Source organism: Lonchura striata, chromosome 3 (genome assembly GCF_046129695.1).
Source record: "Lonchura striata isolate bLonStr1 chromosome 3, bLonStr1.mat, whole genome shotgun sequence".
Classification (NCBI taxonomy): Eukaryota; Metazoa; Chordata; class Aves; order Passeriformes; family Estrildidae; genus Lonchura; species Lonchura striata.
This window is the reverse complement of record NC_134605.1, coordinates 81,920,090-81,946,005: the sequence shown is the minus strand read 5'-3', so window position 1 is coordinate 81,946,005 and position 25,916 is coordinate 81,920,090. Positions and strand designations below refer to the sequence as shown.

Sequence of the window (25,916 nt, the reverse complement as noted above, 5' to 3'; positions counted from 1 at the left end):
TGCTTCAGTTGTTGGGAGAGAACTGTAATTCTCTGGATTAAGTGTAATGGTGTGTATTTTGAGATTTGATTTTGAGTTCCTTCAACTGAAGAAAAAATACAAACAGCCCAAATTAACCTGTCTTGATTTTATCTTTCATACATGTTATGTGTATCCATTTAAATTCATTAAAAACTTAGTGGGTTCCAAAAGCCTCCAAAAGGAGTTTAGAGATTGAAGAATTGCCAATGGCAAGTTATCACATTAAAAAAAGTCTCTGTTCCTATTAGTGTCTGCGTACATATTTATATTGTGATACTATATATAGCATATGTAAATATATTATTTCACATACTTTGTTATATATTAGTTTCCCAATGTATCTGCAAGTCTTCTCTTTTTTTTTTTGCCTAGACAGAAACGTTTGTCTTTGCAGCAGCAGCTGCACCTGATCCAGAGCCAATCAACTGGATAGTCGATGCCCACTCTCATCTAAAACTGCGCATCTATCTGCAACTACCATTTTAGTAAAAAAACCCAGTCTTTTTCTGGTGTAATCCACACAGACAATTTGGTCTTAATCATTCTCCCTTCAGTGGACATCAATAGGGAAAGATGAAAAGATGCCAGTGATTCTGCTCATTTTTCTATACATGAAAAAAGATAAAGGGTGCTCCTTAAACAATCTTCTAAAATATCACACCTTGATCCTTCTAGCAACTAAACAAATGTGTATCTTTGTTCTTAAAACATGAAAGCTAACAAACATTTCAGTGACCATGTGAGAGCTTAAAAATAAAAACTGCAATACCTCTGACCTGCAGCTTTCAATTTTTCAACAGTACAGACAGAACATGCATCCTTCATGATACAGCACAGCAGAGAAAGCTAAAGGACAGCTACAAAATTAGTGAATGGACCAGAAAGCAAAAATAATAACTTCTACAAGACTCAAATTTTTCCAAAGGAAACCATTACCAGTCTACATTACTTACTTTTCCCAACAATGGGTATAGGTCTTGCTGCCCTATAATACTAATTATTTATCTACTGGGAGCCTTATTATATCTTTAAGAAAGAGTTTTGTTTGTATGTAGTCATTGTTTAAATACATTTTATCCAGTTTCATACTTCAAAGACAAAATTAGCTTCAGAGAAAATTTTACAATGAATACAGAAACATTGCATCTTAAAAACACTAGAAGTAAGGTATGTGACACTGACAAGGGCAAATATAAACAGAATTACGATTTCTCTCACCATCATAATAATCAATCACCCTGAGAGTTAGGTTTAAAATGGCAGTCCCAGAATAAAATTGACTTACCTATACTAGGTGGACTGCCATAATTTACAGGAGACTCTGGAGGCCTTCCACAATGTAGTGCAGCAAGAGCAGATCCCTTCCATACAACATGTTTGCAACCTGTTTATTAAAAATCACACCAAAATATAAAGGCAAATGAGCTTTTTCATGCAAAACCACAGGAAAGGTATGAAATATCAAGAACTCTCAAAATTCTCATGAAATTTTCATACTTTTGTTTGTACGAAGCAAAGACTGTCTGCCAGCCCCTAATAATGTCTGCACTCCAGGGACACTTTGTGGAATTTCTTGCTCTAGAAGCGGTCCAAGTCGATGGCATATTTGAAGCAAGTGATCAGGTGCCAAATGTCTGTAGTATTTCACCTATTACATCAAAGAGCAAACAGAACATCTGAGAAAGAATACAATATTTTTGATGTATTACTGGTTTAATCTTTTCCCCCCAAGACTCCTACACAAATTCGTAACGAAATTATAGGATATTAAAGGATAAAAAGAAATAATGACCTTTAAGTACAATAATTCATTCCAGCTGGTCCTAATTAATTCTTCTCTTCAACACATGCCACTTTGTACAGAGAACTGTTGATATTTACTACTTTCTGACTTCAAGGCACAATTGGTCATACACTAATAAGCTCCCTTATAACCACAGTAAAAAAAAATGTAAAGCATATATTCAATATTACATTTAAGTAGTGGTCTCGTCAATTCAAGTTACTATAAGATAAAGATGAGACAAAGATTGTAAAGACAGGAACATTTACTTCTTTCAAAAATTACAAATACCAAATAAATAATATAGCTTTGTAAAAGAAAATGCAAAAACAGTCCACCTCAATTTACCTAAGTTAAAACACCTTGAAACTTTACAATTGGCTTGATTTATTTTACATCTAAAGCTTTTAAACAAAAATGTTGTCTTAAGTAATACAACTTTTAAATTGGTTTATGTCTTCCCTATTGCGTCTATAAACATGACAAGTTTTTGCAACAGGTCAATTATACAGTACAAAAACAAGCACCTATTATCAGCAACATAATTTCTCACTACCTTGATAATAAGCCACCTTTAATGACTGCCAGATAAAAACAGTTTATTCTTTTGAACTAGCATAATTCTAGACCAGAGAACTGTCTTAAATAACAAGGGGGGAAAATGCTTTTGAAATGTATGTGACAACAATAAAAAATCCTACTAACATAAGACTTTTGGTTAAGAAACAGCATTTTTAAAATGCAAAAGCTGTTGTCAATTCAGACTATAACAAAAACAAATTAAAATCATAAATTAAGAAGGAGAATGGACTCAATTTTTCCAATTATTGTATAGAATTTGGCATGTAGTCGTTTTGTGTTTCATATAGCCTAAAATACATCTTCACAGTTTTACTTCACAGAAGAGGGAAGAAAGCAGCAAAATACTGAAGAAAAAGCTTGTGATGTTTTGTTATTCTGTAACTAGAGGAAGTCTTGACTGACACTTGGGCAGAATTATCCTTCTGTATTACACCCAATTAACAGAATATACCTCATTCTTCATCAAATGTGCTCCTATCTTGCTGACACACCACAATCTTTTAATGCACTCCAGCAGTTTAACATAAAGAGTGCTGATGTCTGAAACTGAGGTTCTGGAAAAGCCTTGCTTACACCAGTAATTCCCACCACCATCACAATCTCCTAATGAAGTAGGGAAAGTTTTCTCTCTCCTGTCCTGGTCTAACACTGGCCAGTAGCTCAGCCTTCTGCAGCCACTTGATCATTCTCACTGCAGTGGAATGGTGGAGAAAATCAGATGGGTAAAAGAGAAAAAACTTGTGTGTTGAAATAAAAACAGTTGAATAAGTAAAGCAAAATCTGCACAGCAAGTAAGGCAAAGTAAGAATTCATTTACTACTCCCATCAGCAAGCAAATGTTTAGCTGCTCCCTGGAAAGAGGAGTTTTTCTTCTGTGGATTATATTACATTTGTAGAAAGCTTTGCAAGCTCTCTGAATTTGGCTGCCTAAAAGTTAAATAACTTGCAAAATTCACACAAGTGAAAAAGGTTTTTTTCAAAAAATATTAAAAATTTATTTTATTTAAATAAAATTGCAGCTCTTTATAAAGATCAGTTAATTTTAAATTGCTAAATTCAATGTCATCAGACAGCACACATAAGAGTGTGCTCTTCTGAATTATTTTAAGGCAAAAAATAATTCCAAATTATTAAGATGTGAAAAACTAATCAGAATAGCAAATCAACATGTGTTTTTCTGCTTAAAGGAGCAATCAGTCAAAATACATGCATGAGAGCTCTAAAATACCTAAATAGCCATAAGAAGTTATGAAGCTGTATACACTTTAGCCATCAACAGCCCTGATCCATTTCCTTAGCTTTTGTTCGCCTCTCTCCTATCAAAAGAAGCACAAAAGCTTAACAAACACTGCTTTCTGCTTAATTCCATCTGAAACCAGAATTTAAATCTGCAGAATCTGAATTCATCTCTCAAAGATTAATAACTAGTGAGGTTTTTTTTGTTTAACCATGAATAACACAACTAAATACACAATACAGTTGTCATTTTATCCTGCTCAAGACCCTACATTTTTACACATCCTAAAAAATGCACAAAATCTAAAGTAAATTAAATAAATCATCTTTGACACATTCCAAAACTACAGCAAGCTAACATCTTGAGTCATATTTCTCATGATTTGTCATCAGCCATGTGCTCACTTTTTATTTTAGGAGAAATTAGGTAGGCTCAATTCCTCTTGTAGTTTTTAAAGCAAATGTTTTGATAAGAGGTATCTGTCTGTTTTGTTCCTGATCATCTGTATTAAAGATCTCAATATATACCTTACACCCACACTACAGTCTCTTCTCATTTAAGTCCATTTGTGTGAAAAGAGCTATTTATGACACATTATGCAGTAGTTGTGTGATGCTTCTTCACAGTATTTGTCTAAGTAATCATAGTTCACTACTAAGCAGCATTTGCAGTGGCTCATTAACAAACTGATTCAACAATACTTAGCGAGCTGCAGATTTTGCCAAAACAGAAGTGGCATTGCCCATTTAAACACTTGTCAGTTCCAGGAAGTTTATAGAGCTATTTCATGAACCATGCACAGTCAACATTCTGCTCTCATTTTCCTCCAAAAAGCTAAAGTACACACAAGAAACTTAAAAAAAAAAAGCTAGGTTTCATTTCTCTGCAAAATCAGACATGAAAACTTATTTTATTACAGTCTTTATTTTGACTGATTCATTTTTCCTTTTCTTCTTCTACAAACAAATAAAATGTGGAATTTCAATAAGTTATTAAAAACATGCTATTAATTTTCTCCAGGTAACATAATTTCTTCATTTAAAAAAAAATGTTTTATCTACTCCAACTGCCTGACTGACTACTTAAGGGCTGACCAAAAGTTAAAGTACAGTGCTAGGAGCATTGTCCACATGTCTCAGCCAGCAACAGGCTTGGGGCTTTGACTGACTCTCTAGGAAGTCTATTCCAGTGCTAATTTGTATGTGTGAGTATCATGGTAGAAGTCACTAGTTGAAAAACTGTAACAGAAATTCATCCAATTTCTCCCTTTTAAAAAAGGAAAAATAAGAAGTACAGGAAAGATAACCGCAACCTGGTAGCAACAAAGCAAGACAGGACAAGATAAGTTTATTTAATACATTAAAATTATTCAGATTGCTCCATGTGTAGCCTACCAGAACTGACAAACCACAAAAAGAACCTAGAATCAACAAAAATATACCTACAACACAAAAAATCCACATCCAGAGTACTTTCAAAATACTTTCAAAGTACTGAGACAAAACAAAATAAATAAATTTTTGTTTTAATAGCAACTTTAGAAGCTTTGTCAGAAACAGGAAAGCTCAAGACAACACAGAATGAAATTTGAAATTAATATAATGAAATAATAAAATAAAATTTGGTTTTATCTCTGGTTCCAAGAGAGAAAGGAAAGCAAAAGGAAAAAAATAACAGATGTACAAGTATTTAAAATTCATACAGCTCTAAATGAAAGTGAAAACTGGACTCTACAAACAGGAATTTTAAGATTATATGCCAAAACTGTGATGTCAAACAGCACAAAAAGCACAGGATTTTTTCTCTGCCAGTCTCTACTGAAACTCTAGCTGTTTTTCTTTCTCGCCCTATTAGACTTACTTCAATGTCTAAATCTGTCTGTTCTCCCAAAAGAAATGCATAGGAGACATGCTTTTAAGATAAAATAATAAACCCTCTTTTTGTTCTCACAGCCTTTTCACGTAAGTTAACACTTCTTAACTATCAATGTAACATAAATTAAACTCTGTTAGCAAGTACAAAATTTTCAGATCTTAAAGCCTAAATATTATTTTCTAGAAAATCAGAAGCAGCATTACCCTCAAACCTTTCCCTTTACCGACTATCCCCCAACTTCATCTATTCCAAACAAGCTGCACAGGAATACACAAAATGCAGCTACACACCCATCTGGACTAACGTACAAATCTTTATCACCTTTGAAATAGAGCTAAGTGCTTATATTTTCATTCTGCATGACTCTGCAGCATAATTCAGCATCAGAATCACAAAGAATGAAACAAAAGAATTGTGGTTTGACCTAGAGTCTTTAGTTAAATTTGCAATACATAATGCAGTTATTCACCATCAGTGTTTCAGACATCAAGTGAAATATGACCTTATTCTAGTGTTCCAAATACTCTGCACACTGAAACATTCTCTCAAAAAATTGTTAGTTCCCTCTCCCACCCTGCTAACAGTCAATATGTTCAACTACCCGGTTGGCTGTAAATATGGTTCAGAAAAAACACATTTTCATGCAAGGGCATTTAACAACAAAATCTGCGTCAGTCAGCTACCTATATTCCAAGATGTGAAAGCTCAGTCTAATACTAGCAGCTCTCCCGCTTTAACTACCCTGCTATGTAACATATTACCCAAAACAAGCCCCAAACTGAATTACAGTAATTATTGTACTAAATCAGATCATCAATTTGATAGAGTACCGTGTACCATCAGCCACTGCATTATCACTTTAAAATTAGGAATTGCAATTAAATGCAAGTAGTTTTCTCTGAAGAATTCTCATTCCGTTTTTTTCTTTTTTTTAGGGGGGAAGTGGGGGGAGGTCTGGGGAGACAAGGCAGGGACAACCAATAACAGGGAGGGAGATCCATTTTCCCCAAAATATATTTATTTCTTGTATACTTTCTAATTCTGCTTGAGCTAAAACTATACTAATCCTTAACTACTATTTCCAATCAGAATGCCTAATATTTTACTATGAGATTACTCTTTCTCTAATTAAATACATCTATATGAAACCAGCCATCCCAAGAACACATTATTTTTTCAACTATTTAATGCTTTTAATAGGTGTGAGGCCAGAGCAGATAAACTCAAGCCTTAGTATAAACATTGTGCCACAAGCTTACCACATGAGAAGGTGTGAGCAGAGGCAGCATTTTTTGCCATATGGACTAAGATATTCAGCTGTGCCTGTTACTGTTAAATTACCTGTAGCTATTTGCCTTTCTTAAACTCGCTCTTAACATTTTGTGGGTTTTGTGGGTTTGGGGTTTTTTAAACAAAAAGTTAGACATTAGAAACTTGATATTCCTCTTCATCCCATCTCTCAACAGTGTATCTTAGTCCCAGTTTGAAAGAACTAGCACAAAACAGTTGGCTTGGCCAATTTTCTTGATTATCTGTGGAACAAACAAATGTGTGGTGCTACCCACAACAAACAAGTGTTTCCCTATATCAAAATATAATAGTTTGAACAAAGAGGTTTTAACATCACCCAAGGTCTCAACTATGGGAATCAACTATGGGACTAGTCTATAGAGCAGAAGCACTTGTCTTTCAGAACTCAGGAGATAATTTATGTTGCTATATGTCCAACAGAAACACTGTTAATGAGACCAAAAAATCTGGCTCAGGATAACAATCAAAATACTTCAGTTTTCTTAGCCATAGTGCCAAGTTTTTCAGAACACCTTCCAAAATATTGTATAGAATGTCCCCAAAATACTGTTAATAAAATCTAGGTGATAATGCAACTCTCTGATTCAACTCAATTTTGCTCCCTATTTCTTTGAATATCTTTACAGAACAAGCTTACTTTCCTAAAGAAATAAACCACTTATTATCTGTCATTAAGAAACAATTTCTAAATAGTAACCACAATTGTGCCTAGAGGACTTAACTACCACATGAACAAAGAAACACAATATCAATGTACTTAGTGCCCCATTCCCACCGATACTCTCTGTAACTTCATGTAGGTTTGCACCATAAAAAAAGAACAGCGGAATGGCCTGAAAAAAGTGTTTTGTAGTTTTTACTTGATATCACATTTAACAATTGTGGGCTGGAGAAAAGAAAGGCACAAATGTAAGCAAAACAATCATCAACAGTTCCCGAGACCAAGACATACTGCCTAGTAAACATATTGGGCCATCCAATTTGGTGTGAAGCCTCAGCTTTTCCCTTCTTCAACCACCATCACCACCATGAATAAAATTCTAATGCAAAAGAGAAAATGACAAATTAATATTCTGGATAAGAAAATTCACACAATTGTTGTGATCATCTACACTACTATGCTTGTACCATAGAAGACCTTAAAAACAAAACAAAGAACAACAACAACAAAAAACCAAACAACACACAACATTCCCTATGGTAGCTCTAAATTGTCAAAGAGAATCTCAACAGTTGGTTTCATTCAAATTAAGTCTACTTTGCTCCCAAAAGAAGCAACTGCAACACAGTCTCCAACCCCTCCACACCCACTCCTATCATCTCCCTCATGGTGTTGGTAAGACCCATGGTGTAGCACACAAGAAGAGCTGAGCCATCTTAAAATTACTGTTTATTTTTCAGACAGGTCAGCTGCCTCATCCACCTAACCACACATTTGAATGAGCACTAGTGCCTACACAAAGGATGCAGTAGAAATGCACAGCTTTCATCCACAGCATACAATTAGAGCAGCTACACCCATAGGGAAACTGCAACATGAAAAAAAAACAATTACCCTGGAGTCAAATGAAGCACCGAAGCTTGCTCGTGTAAAGGCCCTAACAAAAGTGTTCCAAAGTTTAACGATGTAACATAACACTTAAACATCTTATCCACAATGTCTAAACAAATTCACCCTGCCTTGCTCTGCTGTTAAATGAGCTGTTAACTCTTAAAATTTCTCAGTTTCTGTCCCCCATAGTGAGAAAACCTTAATCTTTCAAAAGAGAGAAAATAAGCTAGCCTACAATTTGCAAGTTTTCACAACAAAAGCAAGATCACAAAACATCCTGAGATCTGTTACTGAAGATCTGTCACCCATCATGCTTGGTAGACCTACCAAGGACTCAATTCTCACAGGGTCTAGGGTTATAGCACAAATAGAAATCTTAATACTGGCAATATTAAAATGATATCAACGCTCTGAAATAAGAGCCTACACTACCAAAGCCACATTCAAGTTATTTATTTCACCACACATGCTGACTCTAGAAAAATACAATAGAGGAATACTGAAATTCAAGAAAAACCATTTAAGAACGTAATATAATAGCATTTCTAAACTCATGTATTTGCCTGTAGCATTACAAACATCCACAGCATGGTATCAGCTTATTTAAGAAAATGAAACATTTACTTTCACTGGCCAAACAGAAAAATGAAAGTAACTTGCAAGATGAAAACTGCACCAGATTTAACATTATTTGCACAAATTAAGTAACAGAAATTAAACATCTAGGGCTGTGAATTCCAGTCTAATAACAAAAAGTTAACTCCAATAAAAATTCTTCAATAAATGCTTTCAAATGAGGACCAAATCAGAAATATCATAATATCTTGAAAATATATTAATATATATTAAAGGAATTATTTTACAAAAATATAAATATAATAAAAAGCATGATTTTCTACACAACAAAAGAGAAACTTGGGATTAATTTTCATCCCAGTTACACAAAGCCATTATTCTATCCCAGAATAAAAATAAGATATCTAGCCCTACATTTACTGGCAATTTTATTTTTTAGCCTTTTAACCCTTCAGACCTCTCTACAAAGTTTAGTGAAAGCTTAGGACATTCATGTCTGAGAAAAGGTATTAAAACATGGCAAAATGTGCCATCTTGAGAAGGAAGAGTTGGCATCTTAACGCTGGAAAAATTAAAAAAAAAAAAAAAAGAGAGAGAAACAATGTTAGTTCAATAATTTTCTATCTCAAAAGCTAAGAATCCTTTGGTTTGAAACAAATAAGTTTTTGTTTAATGAAAGAGGACAGAGAGAAAAACTCCTCAACTCTTCTTTTGTACAAAATGTAACTGCCATGCTGCAAATACATTTCCGTGCCAGCTTCCACATGCCTAAAATGTCAAGTAATACAAAGTTCACATAGCTTTGACAACTAAGGCAAGAACAAATACAGGATGGAGGGAAGCATCAAGAACAAAATAACCAATTACACACACACCCCCCAAAATCTAGGTAGGGAAAAGGTGGGAAAGCACTTAGAAATGTTTATTAATAAGTCTAAGGAAATTTTGTTATGAATAAAAGACTAGGAAAAGAGAAAGGATTTAGTCAGCACCACCGCTCTGAATATAAGTATCCAGCATCAAGTCCAAAGTTTGAGGAAGTACATCTTATGTTATTACAGACCTACACTGACTAAATTGGTATTTACCTGCAATCCATAAAAAAGTTTCTTGGAAAGGGTCTGAATGAACTTATTTCTCACCAACTCTTTTTACTTTAAACTTTAAAATGTCTTTTTTCCTCACTTTTCCTTTCTTCACATCCTTTTATACTCTGACTATATAGAAGAAACTCACTTCCATGCTACACTATGACTGTACCTCCAAGTCTTTATAATTTATAGGATAAAAGAGAACAGGTATCAGTAAGTTTTACCAAGCAACTCCTTGAAGTGGGCAAAACAGCCTCACAGTCTTACAAATAAATAAGTAAATAAGAATAGTGTAATATATCGTGCATTTTGAAATTCCCAGTTGAGTTTCTTCATATTTTATTTCAGGAAAGTTAAAAGGTACTGATAAGCATTCTTATGTTTTCCACAAGTTAGTTGCTGTCAACTCTTCCACACCATACACATGACAATGCCTGTGGCCAATGTAACTCTTGCTAAAGAAAGAAAGCAATGCTGTAAATAAACCTGTTCTAACTACAATAAATACCTATGCTTCATACTATAGCATTTGTTATATAATTAAGAAAATGCATGTGGCAACAGTTTTTATCAGAGGCATTACAAATGGAAATGGTTCTGTCTCCTTTTGTGCAAGTTCAAAAGTTCTCAGCATATCTGTTTCAGAAGTACTGCAGCTCAGAACAACTACAAGCAACCAGCAAGAGAAATCTCTCTTTGATGAGCATCATAAACAAGGCTCAGTCTTTCTCTTAAACCGTTTTCAGGAATTCAGAGACTAAATTATACAATAGTGTACCTGCAATGAAAACTGTACTAGCAACAAGTTGCTAAGAGATAATTCGGACACTTTAATTGCTGTTTTCCCAAGTGCTGCAGTTACCAACATGTTAGGGAAAAAAAATCCAGGCCCCTCTCTGCTAGCCAGAGCTACATCGCTGAGAGTAACACTTCGTTTTATTACTGATCTAACCTGAGACGAAAAGCACACACAAGGAAACCTTAAAAAAGAACCAACCAAAAATCCACTCAAGTCAAATTTGCGGTGTGACCCCGGCAAGCCCGGTTACTCGCACGCAGCACCGCGCGGTGTATAAAAAGCCCCAAGCCACGGAGCGGAGCGCGGGGCCGGAGCGGAGCGCGGGGCCGGGCCGCGGCCATTGTGCGCGCGCGGGCGGCCGGCGCGCAGCGCCCCCGCACGGCCGCGCGCGCCCCGGCACCCGCCGCCGCTGGCCCCGCCCCGCCCGGCGCCGCGCCGCGCGCGCGGCTGTGGCGCCCGCCCGCGCCGCGTCCGTGACGTCGCGAGGCGAGCGCGGCCGGGCCCGGCGCGCGCGTTGTTATTGACCCCGCTCGGGCGGGCACCGGCCGGACCCCGGCCCGAGCCCGCCCCGGGACACTGACGGGGGGCGCAGGGAGGGACAGAGGCTGTCACAAAAATCTAAAAATAAAAAAACATAAATCCCAAAGTTTTGTTGCTTTTTTTCCCCCCTAAGTTGCTGCCCTTTTTTTTTTTTTTTTTTTGCGGGAAATTCAATTTTTTTACCGGGCTGCTCAGAGAGACGGAGGGAGGGGGAAAAACAACTTTGCCCGTCGCAGCGCTCTCTCCTGTTACCAGCGCCTGCTCCTCTTACCAGGTTCTCGTAGCTCCGGGGATGCTCCTTGCCCGTCCAGTCCGTGCGCTTGGGCAGCAGCTAAGGGAGGGAAGAGAGGGCGCCCCGTGAGCGGCTCCCCCCTCCCCCGAGGAGCCCCCCGGCAGCGCCCGGGATGGGGCGGGGGAAGCGGGGAGCGAGGGAAGGGGGAGGGAGGCCGCAGGCGGGGCGAGAGCCGGGTGCACGGCGCCGCTCTTACCTCTTTCTCCGCCACTTCTCGGATCAGGACCTGCAGCAAAACAAAAGCGGGGCGTGAGGAAAGGTTTCAAAAAGAGAGAAAAAGGGAGAAGGAGGACGAGGCGGCCAGCGCGCCGCCCGATCAGCCGCCCTGCCCGGCCGCCCCCTCCCCACCAGGCCCGGCGGCGCCATCCATCCATCCGTCCCTCCATCCATCCATCCCTCCATCCCCTACCTGAGCCGCTTGCTGGCATGGTCCGTCCTCCAAAAAGCGAGCGATGAGGAAGTAGAGCTCTGCGGGGAGAGGAGAGGCCGTCAGGGCTGGAGCTCGCCTCTTTCCCGCGGGCTTCCCTTTCTTCCCGCTGCCCGCCGCCCCTCTCCGGCTCCCCCGGCCACCACTCACCCGCTCGCAGCTCCGCCGTGTGCCGGCTGCCGCCGTCCCCGGACATGGCGAGGCGAAAACCGGGGAGGGGAGGGGGGGAAAGGGGGAGAAGGGGGGTTGCCCGGGCCGCGCTCCCGCGGCAGCGTCGGGTCCCAGCGAAATGCGCCCGCCCGGTCGCTGTCACTGCTCGTTCACCGGGGAGAGTCTCGGCTCCACCATTCAACCCACGGGCAGCAGCAGCAGCAGCAGCAGGAGGAGGAGGAAACAACAACTCGCAGCCGCCCGCCGCCAACGCCGCCGCCGCCGCCAGCCAGCGCGAGCGAGCGAGCGCGATCCCTCCGCCAGGAGAAAGAGTCCCCTCCTCCTCCGCGCCCCCTCCTCAGCCCCCACGGCCCCGCGCGCCGCCCCTTCCCCGCGCCCCCCCAGTCCCCGGCGCTGCCTGCCGGGGGTGGCCAGGCAGGGCAGCAAGGGGGGACCCGGGCTCTGCTGACCCCGGCTACCGCCCCGCTGCCGCGGCGGCCCCCAGCGCTGTCCGGCGCCGGAGGGGAGAGAGGGGCGAGCGCTACGCGTTTATTAGCGGGAAGGCGGGCGGGCTGTGGCAGAAGATGTCGGCGGGGTGGGCGGGAAGGCGGCGGGCGGGCGGCTGAAAGGCGCTTTCTCTGCGCCGTGCCGGCGCGCGGAGGGATACGACGCACGGGGAGGAGGAGGGGCCGCGGAGGCGGCGGGGCAGCGGCGGCGGCGGCGCTGGAAGTTCCCTTGTTCCAGCGTCGCCAGAATGGGAAGCAAGCGAAGCCAAAATGCCCCCGGGGAGCGCGGCCCCGCTGGGGAGGCCCGGCGCTTCCACACCCCCGCCTCGCGGCTCCCCCGTAGCCCAGCCCGCTCCCTCGGAGCCAGCCGGGGACCTCGGGGCGCTGCCAGGGGCTTTGGCATCTGCGCGTAAGTGCCACAGTGTCACGCGTTGTTGGTTCTGATTCTTGCAACATCGCGCCCGGGTTCCTGCCGTGGGTCTGGAGCGGGGGGAAATCCCAGCGAGCCCCCAGCAGCCAAAAAGGCGCCTTTCTCCGTTGTTCGGCGGGTCTGCCCAGGCGGCCCCGCCTGGAGGGTGAAGGACTCGCAGGGCGCTCGCTTTGAGAACTTCCCTTAAAAAAAAAAAAAAAATACCCAAAACAAAAACCAAAACAACCAAACAAACCCCGACAGCTGATAACGATTCTATTCATCGCTCTTGCCGCCAAGCAGATCAGACATGCGGGACTGACGAATCTTCTGCCTTCCAGGAGCGATGGATAAGAGGAGTGTTGTCAACGGCAGGACGAGCGATAGATGGTGATGCCTGCAACCTATGGCTGAACTGGAGGTAAATCTCTAGCGGATCGATAACCTACCGAAGGTTCCTGAAAGGCTGCAACATTGTACGGAGCCCGGTTAGAGGTTACATAGTTTCTTTATTTAATGTTTGCTACCTTGAGGATACTGAATAAAACCCGCTGGTTTGTGCTGTAACTGCTTCTTAGCTGCTTACAGGAAAAAGAAAAAACAAAGCCGGTGTCCGCTGATAATTAGCTTTTTTTAAAAAAATCCATATCTGATGAGGGATTTAAAGGAGCATGATTCGTTGTCTTTAGGTTTGCAACGTGTCCGTCCTTTTTCTGGTCGAGTTGGGGCCTTGCAAGAACGAATGTGTTTGTCGACAATAAGAATGAATTTAGCAGGGATCAATGTAAACAGATCAAGCTGTAATTTTTAAATATTTCTTTAGCCTCAGTTATTAACCAATGCAACTTGTGAAGCAAAGACAAAAGTATATTTGAAATCGTACAGAAACTACACAAAGAACTATTTTTTTCCTGTACTTAAAACTCCCCGAAATTCTCAACTATCTAACTTTCAACAAAATTAAATTTGAACAAGATTTCTGTGCAGCTGAGAGTAACCTGTGTTGAGCATTTTTGTATGTATTTCCAAGGCCTGCAAGCTCTGTGTAAAAGCTCGAGCTTTGTGCTTGACATGGTGAGAAAGCTTTGCTGCAATCACCCTTCTGCTTTATTGAAGAAATGTTACCCTGAAAGGTTAAAGAAAAGTGATGTTTTATCATCCTATTTCCATTGTCTTATTATAAAAACTATATTTATATAATGGATGTATAGATGCTGTGCATTTTTTATATACAATTATCACATGTCCTGAAAAATCTTTAAAATTCTAATCTAGAATTTGTTATCATTAAGATAAATTAATTTTGTAGGATAGATTATTTTTTTAATAAAAAGAAAAGTAAGACTGTATGTACTAGATTTGATCACTGTATCTGTAGCTATGATCACTATGTATTTTAAAAGTACATGTATCTCTTTCCCTAGATTTGTTACAATAACCACTCTGTTTCAGCTTCATTTTAAATCCACACTTCAAATAATTAAAAAGGAAATGAAATAATATTTAATGTCTAATAAAGATTTTAAAAATAAAGTGACTTGCATCTTTTCTTAGCAATGTAAAATGTGTATTGTAATATCTTCCATAGGTGATTCTCACGACAAAGGGCTACATGAATAATGTGATTAACATTTTAATTTCCCTTGATGTTTACATAAAATAAAGTATACTGACTATGACATCACTGAAACTGTAAACCAAGCAATAGAAAAATTTTAACAGTTAAGGAGTCTGAAAGTAGAGGAAAAACTCTCCTAGATATATATTGAGCCTCCTTGTTCTTTTGGCAACTCACACCTTTTCCTATTGCAGTTCATAATACAGCCCACAGAATCAAAAAGTTCTTGTTGTTTTGACAAGAATATAAGGATTGTGTCTTTTATTTAATTTTTTTAGATCACCAAGCAAAATTAAATCATAGTCCCAGACTTGAGATGCAGCACTGCAGTACTACAAGCAATATTTAATAAACAGCTTTTACAAACGTACATTCCACTTTCTTTTTACAGATAAAATCCAAGGGGATTTTTATGTGTATGTGTGACACAACATGAAAGTCACACACAAGAGAAAATGCCTAATTATTATTACTTCATGATACACATTAGATTGAGTCCTAAGAATTTCTGTAACAGTAACAAATATTCCATTCATTTGTCAGAGATATTTTAAAATGTTTTTTTATTCTTTCAGTTAAAATTCAGATTTTTTTTTGTAAAGTACACAAGTGAAGAAAATATAATCTCTGAATTTTTGCTATCTTTATTGTTTTACTTTCTAATAATCCCTTTTCTTTCATGTGATCTTGTCACCTTACATTATTCTAAAATAAAATACATCAGTCCTGCTTTATCAGCAAGATTTAATGTTTTCAGGAGAAATTACTCTCAAAGGTCTTCATAAAAAAAAGAAAAAATAGTAATGAAATTATTTTATTTTGTGGCCTTCAAATGTTGATATTCACACACAATTGCTAAATTAATTTTACAAAAAAAATAAAGCTTCATAGATTTTCCTGTTGCTGTAGATTTTACACATCAGCTAAAATAAGCAATGGACTGATCCCAATAGTTGCTGGTTGGGGAGTCTCTTTTTACCCTAACCTGGCCCCTTTTTTCCTTCCATCCTCCTCTTCCCCCCTAAAAAGTGCTATAGGCTCTAAAAGTATCCAAATACAGATATATTAGAATTCTCTAATTGCTGGTTACCTTTGACAGATAAGAATGTAGTATCTTTTGTTTTCTTCTTTAATTTTCTGGTATCTTTCTGCACTTTTGGGATTAGTTAGTTTGGGGGTTTGAGGTTTGGTAGGTTTTGTTTTTGTTTTTACTGAAATATTTTAGCCAGTAGGGATTTTTTGTGTCAGTATGATTTTATACCTTGTGCTCAGAAAGTATATTTTTTGGACCCTAGTAGTGGCAGTACTTGACATGAAAGGCCTTTCTGTGTCTTTTGAAATTTGCTCTTCTCCTTTTCTCTAGAGACAAAGGAAAGTATGTAGGGTTTGTAGATTGTCAAGCTGAACAATGTAGCTAAATATTTGAAGCATGATATTGGCAGGGGGTGGCTGAGAGCAACATAAAGCAGTAAGTTTTCCTCGGGTTTGGATGGTTGGTTGGTTACTTGAACAGGGCTTTTTTGGTAATTTTTTTCCACCTCGAAGGAGAATTATCACCACTAGTTGCTTGTTGATTCTTACTCTTGAAACCAACCAGGGCAAGACACATGTGATGAGTGCTTGTGAGGCCAGCAACTTTTTTTATTATTATCATTTATGTTAACTTCATGCAGAAAGGACCACACATGCTAAAATACAATACTACTATGAGAAAATTCCTTCTGTATTTTCAGCCAATAACTTGGAGCTTAACTAAGTAGTTTCATATCAAAATTCATTTAAATACTCACTTGTTCATGCTTCATGCCAAGAATACATCCATCTTTTCTGCATCCTGCATTAGTAACCTACCTGAACATTCTACTATGAAGTTTCTTATAGAGTGCTTATCTGCTTTGTATTCTACCCTTATCAGATACTAAATAGTGAACTGTATGCTTCTATTTTTTACTTTATTTCCCATTTCAGTGTGCCCTTTACCACAGAACATGCATGTCTTCCCACTCCACTGTTTTTGAAAATATTTCCTGTTACTCCTGCTAGCTTCTCATCAATGATGAAGAGGAGCATAGACACCTGCATTACCCAAAACACCAGTAGCACTGACAAATTAACATTTTTAAAAAAGAACACAAAATGATTAGCCTATGAAAATGTTTTCTATCAATTTTGTGTAAAAACAAATAATTAGCTGCAAATCTACTATTGGGCTTTTGAAAGTAGATCTATATGCCATTTATATTTTGAGCAGTAAATCAGCCTTGTTGGAGTTCTTCCAATGAATCTAAAAACCTCTTTAGTATACTGTTACCCAAATAAATATGAATTGCACCAGCCTTGACATTCTTTCAGTTTCACTGTTATATCTTTGAGTGCAAAACCTTCCCTTACAAAGAGAAACTAAGAATAAGGCCTATGTTATTCCTTCTGAATAGAGCAATTCTACTGGTTCATGCTGGGAATTTTGTTTGGGTTTGTATTGTTTTAAAGCACATTTATTTGTGTTCTTGTATTTTGTAAAAGACCTTCAATTAAATTCCCTGGATCTGTCTGACATTTCAGCTTTCTACACTGAATCCATTCCCTAATTATCCAGAGGATATTGAGAAAATTATTAAAATGCTGTACTTAATTGTTTGCTATTGGGCTTTTCTTCACAGAGACTCTTGGGTATTTGCCATGTCTATTTTCACATCTATTTGATGTCTCCAAAGTTTTCTGAGTCTTCTAAGGTTATGTAGAAATTTTTTTAAGGAAAGCTTTGAAAAAAATAATACACAGGGTATATTTTAGAGAAGAATTACTCCATAATGAAAATAGGAATTATGTTGCTTTGTATATTGAGAATTATTTGCTTAGATTATTGCTTCTACAAAACTTTTGGAAACATTTGCTGTTACTTCACTTTGTAGTAAACTGTTCTAATATGCTAAGGCAAATTTTGTTGAGCTGAAGATTCTCAAAATAACATGCATCATTAATTTTTTTCAATGGTTTCATATTAGTGTTATGAGTCTAAGACTTGAAGTCTTAAGTGACAAATTTTATTTAAATTGGTAAATTATAAAGTTTGTTAAGACACAATTTAACAGTGGCCTTCAGCTACTGTTTGTCTTTCCATTTCTCTAAATGAAAATATAGATTCCTGTTTAACCAAGTTTGAGGGTCATTTCCAATTAGGGGTTTGGATTTGATGTTTTCATTTACTGTAGTAGCCTGTTAGAAATGCAACTTTTAAAAATACAGATGAGAGGTTATTTGCCTGATTTTTCAAAATTATGTTGGCTATCATTAGTTTGGTAAAGACTTGGAATTTCTCTGAGTTAATACAAAAGACTGTTAAAGATTTATATCTATGTAATAACTTAAGGGATTCTGTGATATTGTTATCAGACATACAGTCTGATAAACTTGCTAATATGCAATTTAGATAAAAGTAGAGGAGGTCATAAGAAATATCAGTGAGATCTACCCAGGGAAGTGATGAGCAGAACAATGTAGATATAATTTCATGATGTTACATTCAAAATAATCTATTGAAGAAATTATATGAGTCATTCATGCTCCGTATGGGCTCCAAGTCAATATAAGGGGGAGAAAAAAACCCGTCTATTTGAGAGCCAGTGGTAAATCTTTTTAAAAGACCGTTCTATTTATTACATATTCAACATTGAGAATATGGTAATTTTTTTTTCTAGAACTCTAATATGAAGCCAGTGAAACAAAACAATAACATCTACTGTTGTAATACTGCATTAAGTCTTTCACCTTATCTCAAAAAATTAGAGCTTAGGACAAAATTAGGATCAAGGAAAAATACTTTAGGAATGGGATTAAAGACCAAGGAAAAGGAATAAAATAATGGAGGAAGTAATATTCAGTCAATGCATACAAAATTTCTCTGTTTGAGAAAAGCTAAAGCAAGACCTTCTATAAACTCTAGGGTATAGTTCATTAATTTAAACACTTGAAAGATTTCAAATTAAAAACTATGTTTTCCCTCATAACAAAATATAGTCATTCGGGCTTCACTTTTGCCTCAGAAGTCTCAAAGTCAAGGATTTTAGCAGTCTTTACTTCTATAGGTAAGAACAGCCAGTGATAGTACAGATACATAATTATAAAGATCATTAGTCTGACCCAAAACAGCCTTGCTCTGTTGCCAGCCTAAAGACCATCCCTAGTTTTTCCCAAGTATTTCCTTCTAATGTTGTTTAATTTAGACCTACCAAGTATTTTTATTTCTATGCAATTGAAATACCTACTTTCCCCAAAATAGCAATGATGTAGAGTGAGTAGTACCAATATTTGCACTTACAGTAAAAATCCAGGGCTGTTAGCATTGAGCCATTTGGCTGACAGTGCCTACTTTGTGTAGCATATGTGATTTGTCAGTCATCCATGAAATACGCATCACTGAGATTCCGATCTCCATTTATTGTTCAGTCTTCTGAGAAAATACTGGTCTGCTGATCCAGATTTCTCAACATTTTGTATTCTTGTATAGCATCTACTTGGTGCCTTGAAAGGATTATTTTATATTGTCAGTTTGCCCAGCTCTGGTGAGCCACACAGGCATGGTGTACTAATTGAGATACAAATTGTGTAAGATAACTGCTGATTTAAAGTAATTGAACCAAGCTCTTGATTTTACAGGTTGTAGAGTACCAGTGCTTCACAAGAAGTGTGATCAGACTGCAAATGATCCCTGCATATGACACTGGTTGAATTTTTTGTTTGCTTCCTTGTTTTTAACTTAATACTGATGTAAGATGAAGACTGGCACACGTGACTCCCTTTTCCCAGGTGAGGCCCTACCACAAGATTAAAAGACTGTGATCATTCTAGATGGACTAACAGATACTTTTCTCATGCAGAAGGAAGCAGCTTTCTTACCAGAGATTAAGAAGAACCATATCTTGAGGATATTTTCCCAGGTGGCTAGCTCAGTCTGTTGTGAGGCACAAAATACTGATTTCTCTATCCTGGAAGAATTTGAACTGAAGTGGGATCCTCCTGCACACAAGAGTAAATTAAAATTGCACAACCCCCTCTTTGGTTAGGACCTAGTTTGGTAAGCATGTTCAGAAAATGATCCATGAGTGGGGTGTAAAAACAAGACAAGCAGAGATTTGTGGATCATGAGCTAGCAGGAACAGGCAGTTCTGGGCAAACTAAGAAGTTTTTTAGACACTCAGAAACTCTCACTGTTGGAAAATGATGTATCTATATATTTTGAATGGTGAAATAATGGAAATATTGTTTTATAGTTAGTGTCATACACATTCTCACCTCATTACTGATGGGTGCTCTTGCAATAAGCTCTGGAGCAGAAGCTTAGTGCTAGTTTCTGCACATGTGAATTTTTTTAAAATCCAACTTCTAAGATTGAATAAAAAAGGAATTGAACTTGATCTTTCAGCATCAAATTTGACTACTAATAATTAGCTCTTGACAGACCCTTATAAATAAAGCATCAAACAACACTAAAAGTCAATCAGCTAATGTAAAGAAACATCTTATGAAAACTTAATTGAGCAGTTGAAGAAATACATAGGAATTTATTTTTAATATTGTTGTTATAGTAAATCAATGTCTACATGTATCAATGATTTTTGTATATATGTTTGAAAGTGCTTTCCTCAGACCCTGCATAGCAGTTTCTGACAGTTTTAACAACATGCCAGTCTTGGTGCATCCCAGATTTCACCACATTAAGTGAACCTCTGAATTGTGTTGCTCCCATATACTCCCAACCCTGATTTTCAGTTGAAATTTTTCAGTAGCCAGCATACTTACATTTTTCTCTTCCCCCAGAAGAGTGGTGTGTATGCCTTTCAGTTCATTTACTGATGGATAATTCTAATAGTGTAGGACTCTGTAAGAGGACAGATCATTACATATTTGCAGACAACAATATTTAAAATTCCAGGACACAGAAGGTAAGGTGTTCTTGTTGCTGTATTCCTCAGTTTTGAATTTTACCCATACTAGTAATCTGAAGAGCACTATTGCTCAGTCAATTTCTGGCCAGTTGCTCATGCCAGTGGCCATATCCATATTACTGGGCTCTTTCAACCTCCAGAACAGGACAGCTGCATCTGTATTGTCAGCTGGGCCTGAGCTACCCCCTGAACCATGCCAAAGGTGGCTTGGGAGAATGCTGCTTGTCCTGGACCTAGTGCAGGGTTCTGCTGTCAACAATTTAACAGTGTAAGCTCTGGGCTTCAAGTCTGCAGCTCTGTGTCCTGGCACCTTTTGCTTTGCTAGCATAGACACAGCTTTTGCAACAAACAAAGCTGCCATTGTGCTTTACTTCTGAAACTGAGATACCTCTATACTAAAGGTATAGTATGTAAAACATGGAATACATTCTACAACAATGTCCTTTGCTAGGAAGTTCTAGAGGCAGAGATAAATCCTAGCTAGTTTGTAATAAACGCTAAAACAGCTCAGTTCACTTTTATTCAGCCTCCAAATCATTTGAGTCTTTATTCTGTCCACTAAGTGTGAAAATGCTGAAATGCTTAAAATAATCATAAAAACTTCTCAGGGCCGCACTAAAGATCCTTGAATGAAGAGTCGATGTGGAGAACAAACTGAAAATACAAAGTCTCAAACTGATGAGAAGTTGAAAGGAAACAATGTAACATTTCAAGGAGGTAAACAAATCAACATCTTTCAGAGAGATTCACAGTGTATCTCAATTATTGCTACAGTGTTCTGACTTGATAACTGCCCACAGTTTGTGGTAGTCAAGCGCTGGCTACAGTTCCTGCCAACAAATCTATTTAAAGGTGCTTGAGAGGTGTCACAAAGGACATCTTACATCTTACCATCATAGAATATCTTGTTGGAAGAGACCAGCAAGGATCATCAAAATCCAACTCATGGCACTGCATAGGTCAGCCTCAAATATCACATCATGTGCCCAAAATCATTGTCCAAATATTCCTTGAACTCTGTCGGGCTGGTGCTGTGACCATTTTCCTGGGGAGCCCATTCCAATGCCCAGCCACCCTCTGGGTCAAAAACTTTTTTCTATTATCCAACCTGAAACAACTTCAGGCCGTTCCCTTGGTCCTGTCACCAGTCACCAGAGAGAAGAGATCAGTGCCTGCCCCTTCCTCTTATGAGGAAGTTGTAAGTACAGTGAGGTCTCCCCTCAGTCTCTTCCAGGCTGAACAGACCCAGTGCCCTCAGCTGCTCCTCACACAGCTTTCCCTCAAGGCCCTTCACCATCCTTGCTGCCCTCCTTTGGACACTCTCAAATAATTTAATGTCTTCTTACATGGTGGTGCCCAAAACTGCCCCCAGCACTCGAGGTGAGGCTGCCCCAGTGCAGAGCAGAGCAGGACAATCCTCTCCCCTGCCCAGCTGGTGATGGGACACCCAGGTCCCTTTCTCTTTCCATGTCACTGCTTTCCAGTATCCCATTCCCTGTTCTCTCTGTACACTCAGGATTACCTCATCCCAGGTACAAATCCAGCACTTGCTTTTGTTAAACACTTGCTGTTGTTTAACAAAAGTTGGGCGATTGCCCAGTCCTCTAATTTGTCAAAGACATTGCCAGACCTTACTGGGAACAGGAAGACAAGTGCATGGAAAGCATTGAAAAGAATCCTCAGTGTTTGGCCATAAAGCTTCTTGCCACTGGCTTGTTATCTGGTGAAAATGTGACTATGGGGGGAAGGTGGAACACCCCCTTTTGAAAGAAGTAATATATAACTAAGTCCTTTTCTCATAGTCCAACAATAATATAATCTACTAAGATCTACTAAACATGCCAGATGCACTGTTGTTAAGAGATATATGATACCAAATGCTTTGTTTAATTGCTTCATGAATAAAGGAACAGCCAGTATTTTCCATTCTTGGTATAAACCAAGTCTATTGTTATAAGTGATGAACTGGTCATTGAATTTTGTAAGAATGCAAAATTTGTGCTGCTGGCTTCTTTCTGTATATTACCTAATGCATTGTAGGATCTATAAACCTAAAACACCACCCCACCATGAAAGGATTAATCCAATGCTAATGCTGAAGCATTCACCAGATGAGGAGCAATATTATTGTTTTCACTTAAAGAAGACTGCATTTAAAAAAGAAGTTAGGACACCCCTGTGATCATTCAAGTGTGAATGGGACAGTGGCTTGACAGAGCCAAAGACAAGTGCTTTAACATCTGTTGCTCACAGCCTGTGTGGCAGTGATTCACCTTGCAGTTTCATCACTGAAGCTGACATCTATTTGGAAATACAGTTTTATTTTTTGCTGGTTTTTTGGGATGTCTTCACAATTATATTTAACTGCTACTGTAATTGGCATTTGCAGCTCAATATTTAAAACCAATTTAATACACTTCCCATAATCCTAATAGCATGTGTAATAGCAGAGCACTAGCCATCTCGTCATTAATTCCTGAAAACACTATCCACAGTCACTATTTTTGAATAACTACTGTCAACTTTCTGATTCATCATAGTCATATAAGACAACCAGCTGCCAAAAACACTACCAAATCTATCCTTATGCAACTATTTGGGAGTTTCTGTGCTACTCCACACTGGAACAACCTGCACAAGTCACACTCTTCCCTTTGATGAACTACCACTGCACACACCTTGTGAATCCAAGGCCCCCACCTCCCGCTTGGCTGTTGAGGCCAAGCAACCCTCATTTTGTGTATGGCTACTATAAAGAAGTCTGAAAACAGCAGCAGAAGTGCTATGCTCACCTGGCCTTCCCCTGGCTCTCTCTCTTCCATCTCACCTCGAAGTCCGGTATCTATTGTCACTGAGGTAGATAGCAGACTCCCCAGTAGCCCCTTGATGCTCAGATTTACCATATATTTAAACCTTTATTCACCTAGTTCCCTTGGGGGTAAAGAAGGCAAAGCTTCCTGAAAGACTCCAGAGGTTCATCAACACAACCAGTAGTTATCCTGCAGGTGGAGATTTGGCACCAATACACAAATTATACTTAAGTGCAAAAATGCCTTCAAGGAAGTAGGAAAAAAAAAACAACCCTACAATTAAAAGCTTTACCAGGAATGTATCCCAGAGGGAACAAAACAAAAGCACTGTGCCCTCAGTAACTGGATTGTTGATAAAGGACTCGAGGGGAAAAAATAAATCTAGTGACATTCAAGGCTTGCTTGCACATGCAAAAAATTTGCTGTTTCTCTCTTGCTCCTACTACTAGAAAAATGTTTCCCCTATGTTGTACAAGACATCTTTCTCCACACCCATCCAGATGACAGGATCAGACTACTTTCCCCCTCCTGCCCTTCCCAGCTCTGCCCCCTGCCCCCCACTCACCCGGATTGTCTTCCACAAAGCATCGCTGCTGTGCAATCACTGCAGAGCATTCTCACATTGCTCCTGTACTCAGCCACCAGGGAACTTTCTCCCAAGCTCATTCTGGAATGACCTCCAGCTGCTGCAGTAGCAGCACTCCTCCCTCTTGCGAATAACGTGCAGCCATGTATAAGATGCCAATGAACAGAATCACAGAAATTCTCCTCTACTTATACTCCTTCCTTACTCAGTTATTCTAGATGAACCTGACATACATCACATGCTTTGTCTCCAATAATTGCAAACCCCTTTAAGAGTTCACATCTTCCAACTTCTTACAGAATATGCCTGACATATACATATATATGACACCAGAAACTAGAATTATTATTATTATTACTATTCTAAAGAAAGCTTAGAATGGCCTTCCAGCTTTGTCTTAAAATGGGACAAAAGTTCTTGTTCTACAACCTTTATTTTGCAAGGAACTACAGTAATATTTTATAGCCATTTCAGAAAGACTGAGGACTTTGACAAGATCACTCTTTCCAGTCACTGCACTGTCATCTTAAATTATATTGCTCTCCATTAAATTGTTCATTATTGGAAGATTCATATCAAATAGCTTAGTACCTGAAATTGTCCAGTATAAATTCAGTTTTTATGGGCTTCAAGTCTGAAATTTATTTCTGAATGAGAATGGAAACAGTGATAAAACAATTCCTACAAGTTATATTACCATGACATAAATGCAGTACTAAAACTAAGCACAATGGCCTTACACAATCAGGTTTATTTTTTGAGCATGAATTTGAATTACTAGCTTATTCTTATCATAGCAGGTATGCAAATATTATTTTCCACTCATATTATGATTAATATCAATAGACAAAGTTAAAATCTAGTGCTAGTTAAGTCAGTGTTCACCAGAACTCATTTATGGTACTTTGAAGATTGTGAGGGTATTTTGCTGTATTAGTGAAACACTTGTTAGTCCTTGTCATCATAAAAGGCATAATGTGTCAAAACAGTTTATTTCTTATACGGTCCATTTTCTATGGGAAAACCATTAACTATTTCATCCTGATCTATTATAAATGCAGAACAAGACATTCTAGAAAGCAGTTACTAACAATTTGGCAAGCCAATCTGGCTATAGCTAGGCTTTATCAGTTTTAAAACTAAGCAAAAAGTATGCATATTATAGAGAACAGGAGTAGAAAACCCTTGTTTTACTAAAAAAAACTGCCCTGAACATTCTAATGGCTCTCCTGACTATTATGTATGCAGCAATTTAACTAACAGTGAAAGTATTCTTCACGTCTTCCTACAAATACAATAAAGATAAACCTTGAGCCAGGAGGGTGACAGAGTTCTTGCTATACTGGAGTTGTTTATAGACAGTCTCCTGTATATTTAGTGCTTTAATTCACATAGAGAATTTTGCTGTCTTATTTTATATAAATGGACATTGTGGGCTAAATTATTATTTTTCCCAATTCCACTAGAATTTCAGCTTGCATGTTACTCATTCTAAGTGATCTTTATTTTCTTGCTAGTACTTTTCTCTTTCCCTGTTTTTTTCTTTTTGCAATTATGAACAGACCAAATAACTCTCAAGACCAAATAACTTTTAAAGGTTGAGCAAGATGCACTGAAACTTAATTTTCACTGCTGTTTAAAACAATTTCCATGTAATTTTCCATTAGGATTTCTGTTAATTGGTTGCATCTTATCTGCAGTTGAGAAAAAGCTGCCTTTGCCATTGAACAGACAAAATACCAAGTGTAACCTTGTGCTGACATATGCAGTTAGCCCAAGGTCAGTCAATGATAGGACAATAGTGGA

The 25,916-nt window shown here is 38.6% G+C and overlaps 1 protein-coding gene and 1 long non-coding RNA gene across 3 annotated transcripts in view; one reads left to right on the top strand and one right to left on the bottom strand.

Moving 5' to 3' along the window:
* The window catches only part of PHIP (PHIP subunit of CUL4-Ring ligase complex), a 103,036-nt gene extending 90,434 nt beyond the window's left edge, over positions 1 to 12,602 (bottom strand). The window contains exons 1-6 of one of the 2 annotated variants that reach the window (XM_077782322.1): positions 12,237 to 12,602; positions 12,069 to 12,127; positions 11,856 to 11,885; positions 11,639 to 11,698; positions 1,519 to 1,669; positions 1,307 to 1,405 (exon numbers count right to left, since the gene is read on the bottom strand). In XM_077782322.1, coding sequence (XP_077638448.1) covers positions 1,307 to 1,405; positions 1,519 to 1,669; positions 11,639 to 11,698; positions 11,856 to 11,885; positions 12,069 to 12,127; positions 12,237 to 12,282 — 445 coding nt within the window. In that variant the 5' untranslated portion in view covers positions 12,283 to 12,602. The remainder of the gene's footprint in view (positions 1 to 1,306; positions 1,406 to 1,518; positions 1,670 to 11,638; positions 11,699 to 11,855; positions 11,886 to 12,068; positions 12,128 to 12,236) is intronic. The other variant, XM_031504410.2, reaches the window with a different exon arrangement.
* A 297-nt stretch (positions 12,603 to 12,899) lies between these two features.
* LOC116183431 (uncharacterized) lies at positions 12,900 to 14,684 on the top strand. The gene is made up of 2 exons (XR_004148067.2): positions 12,900 to 13,151; positions 13,493 to 14,684. It is a non-coding gene; the product is annotated as an uncharacterized LOC116183431 (long non-coding RNA).
* The last annotated feature ends 11,232 nt before the right edge of the window (positions 14,685 to 25,916 follow it).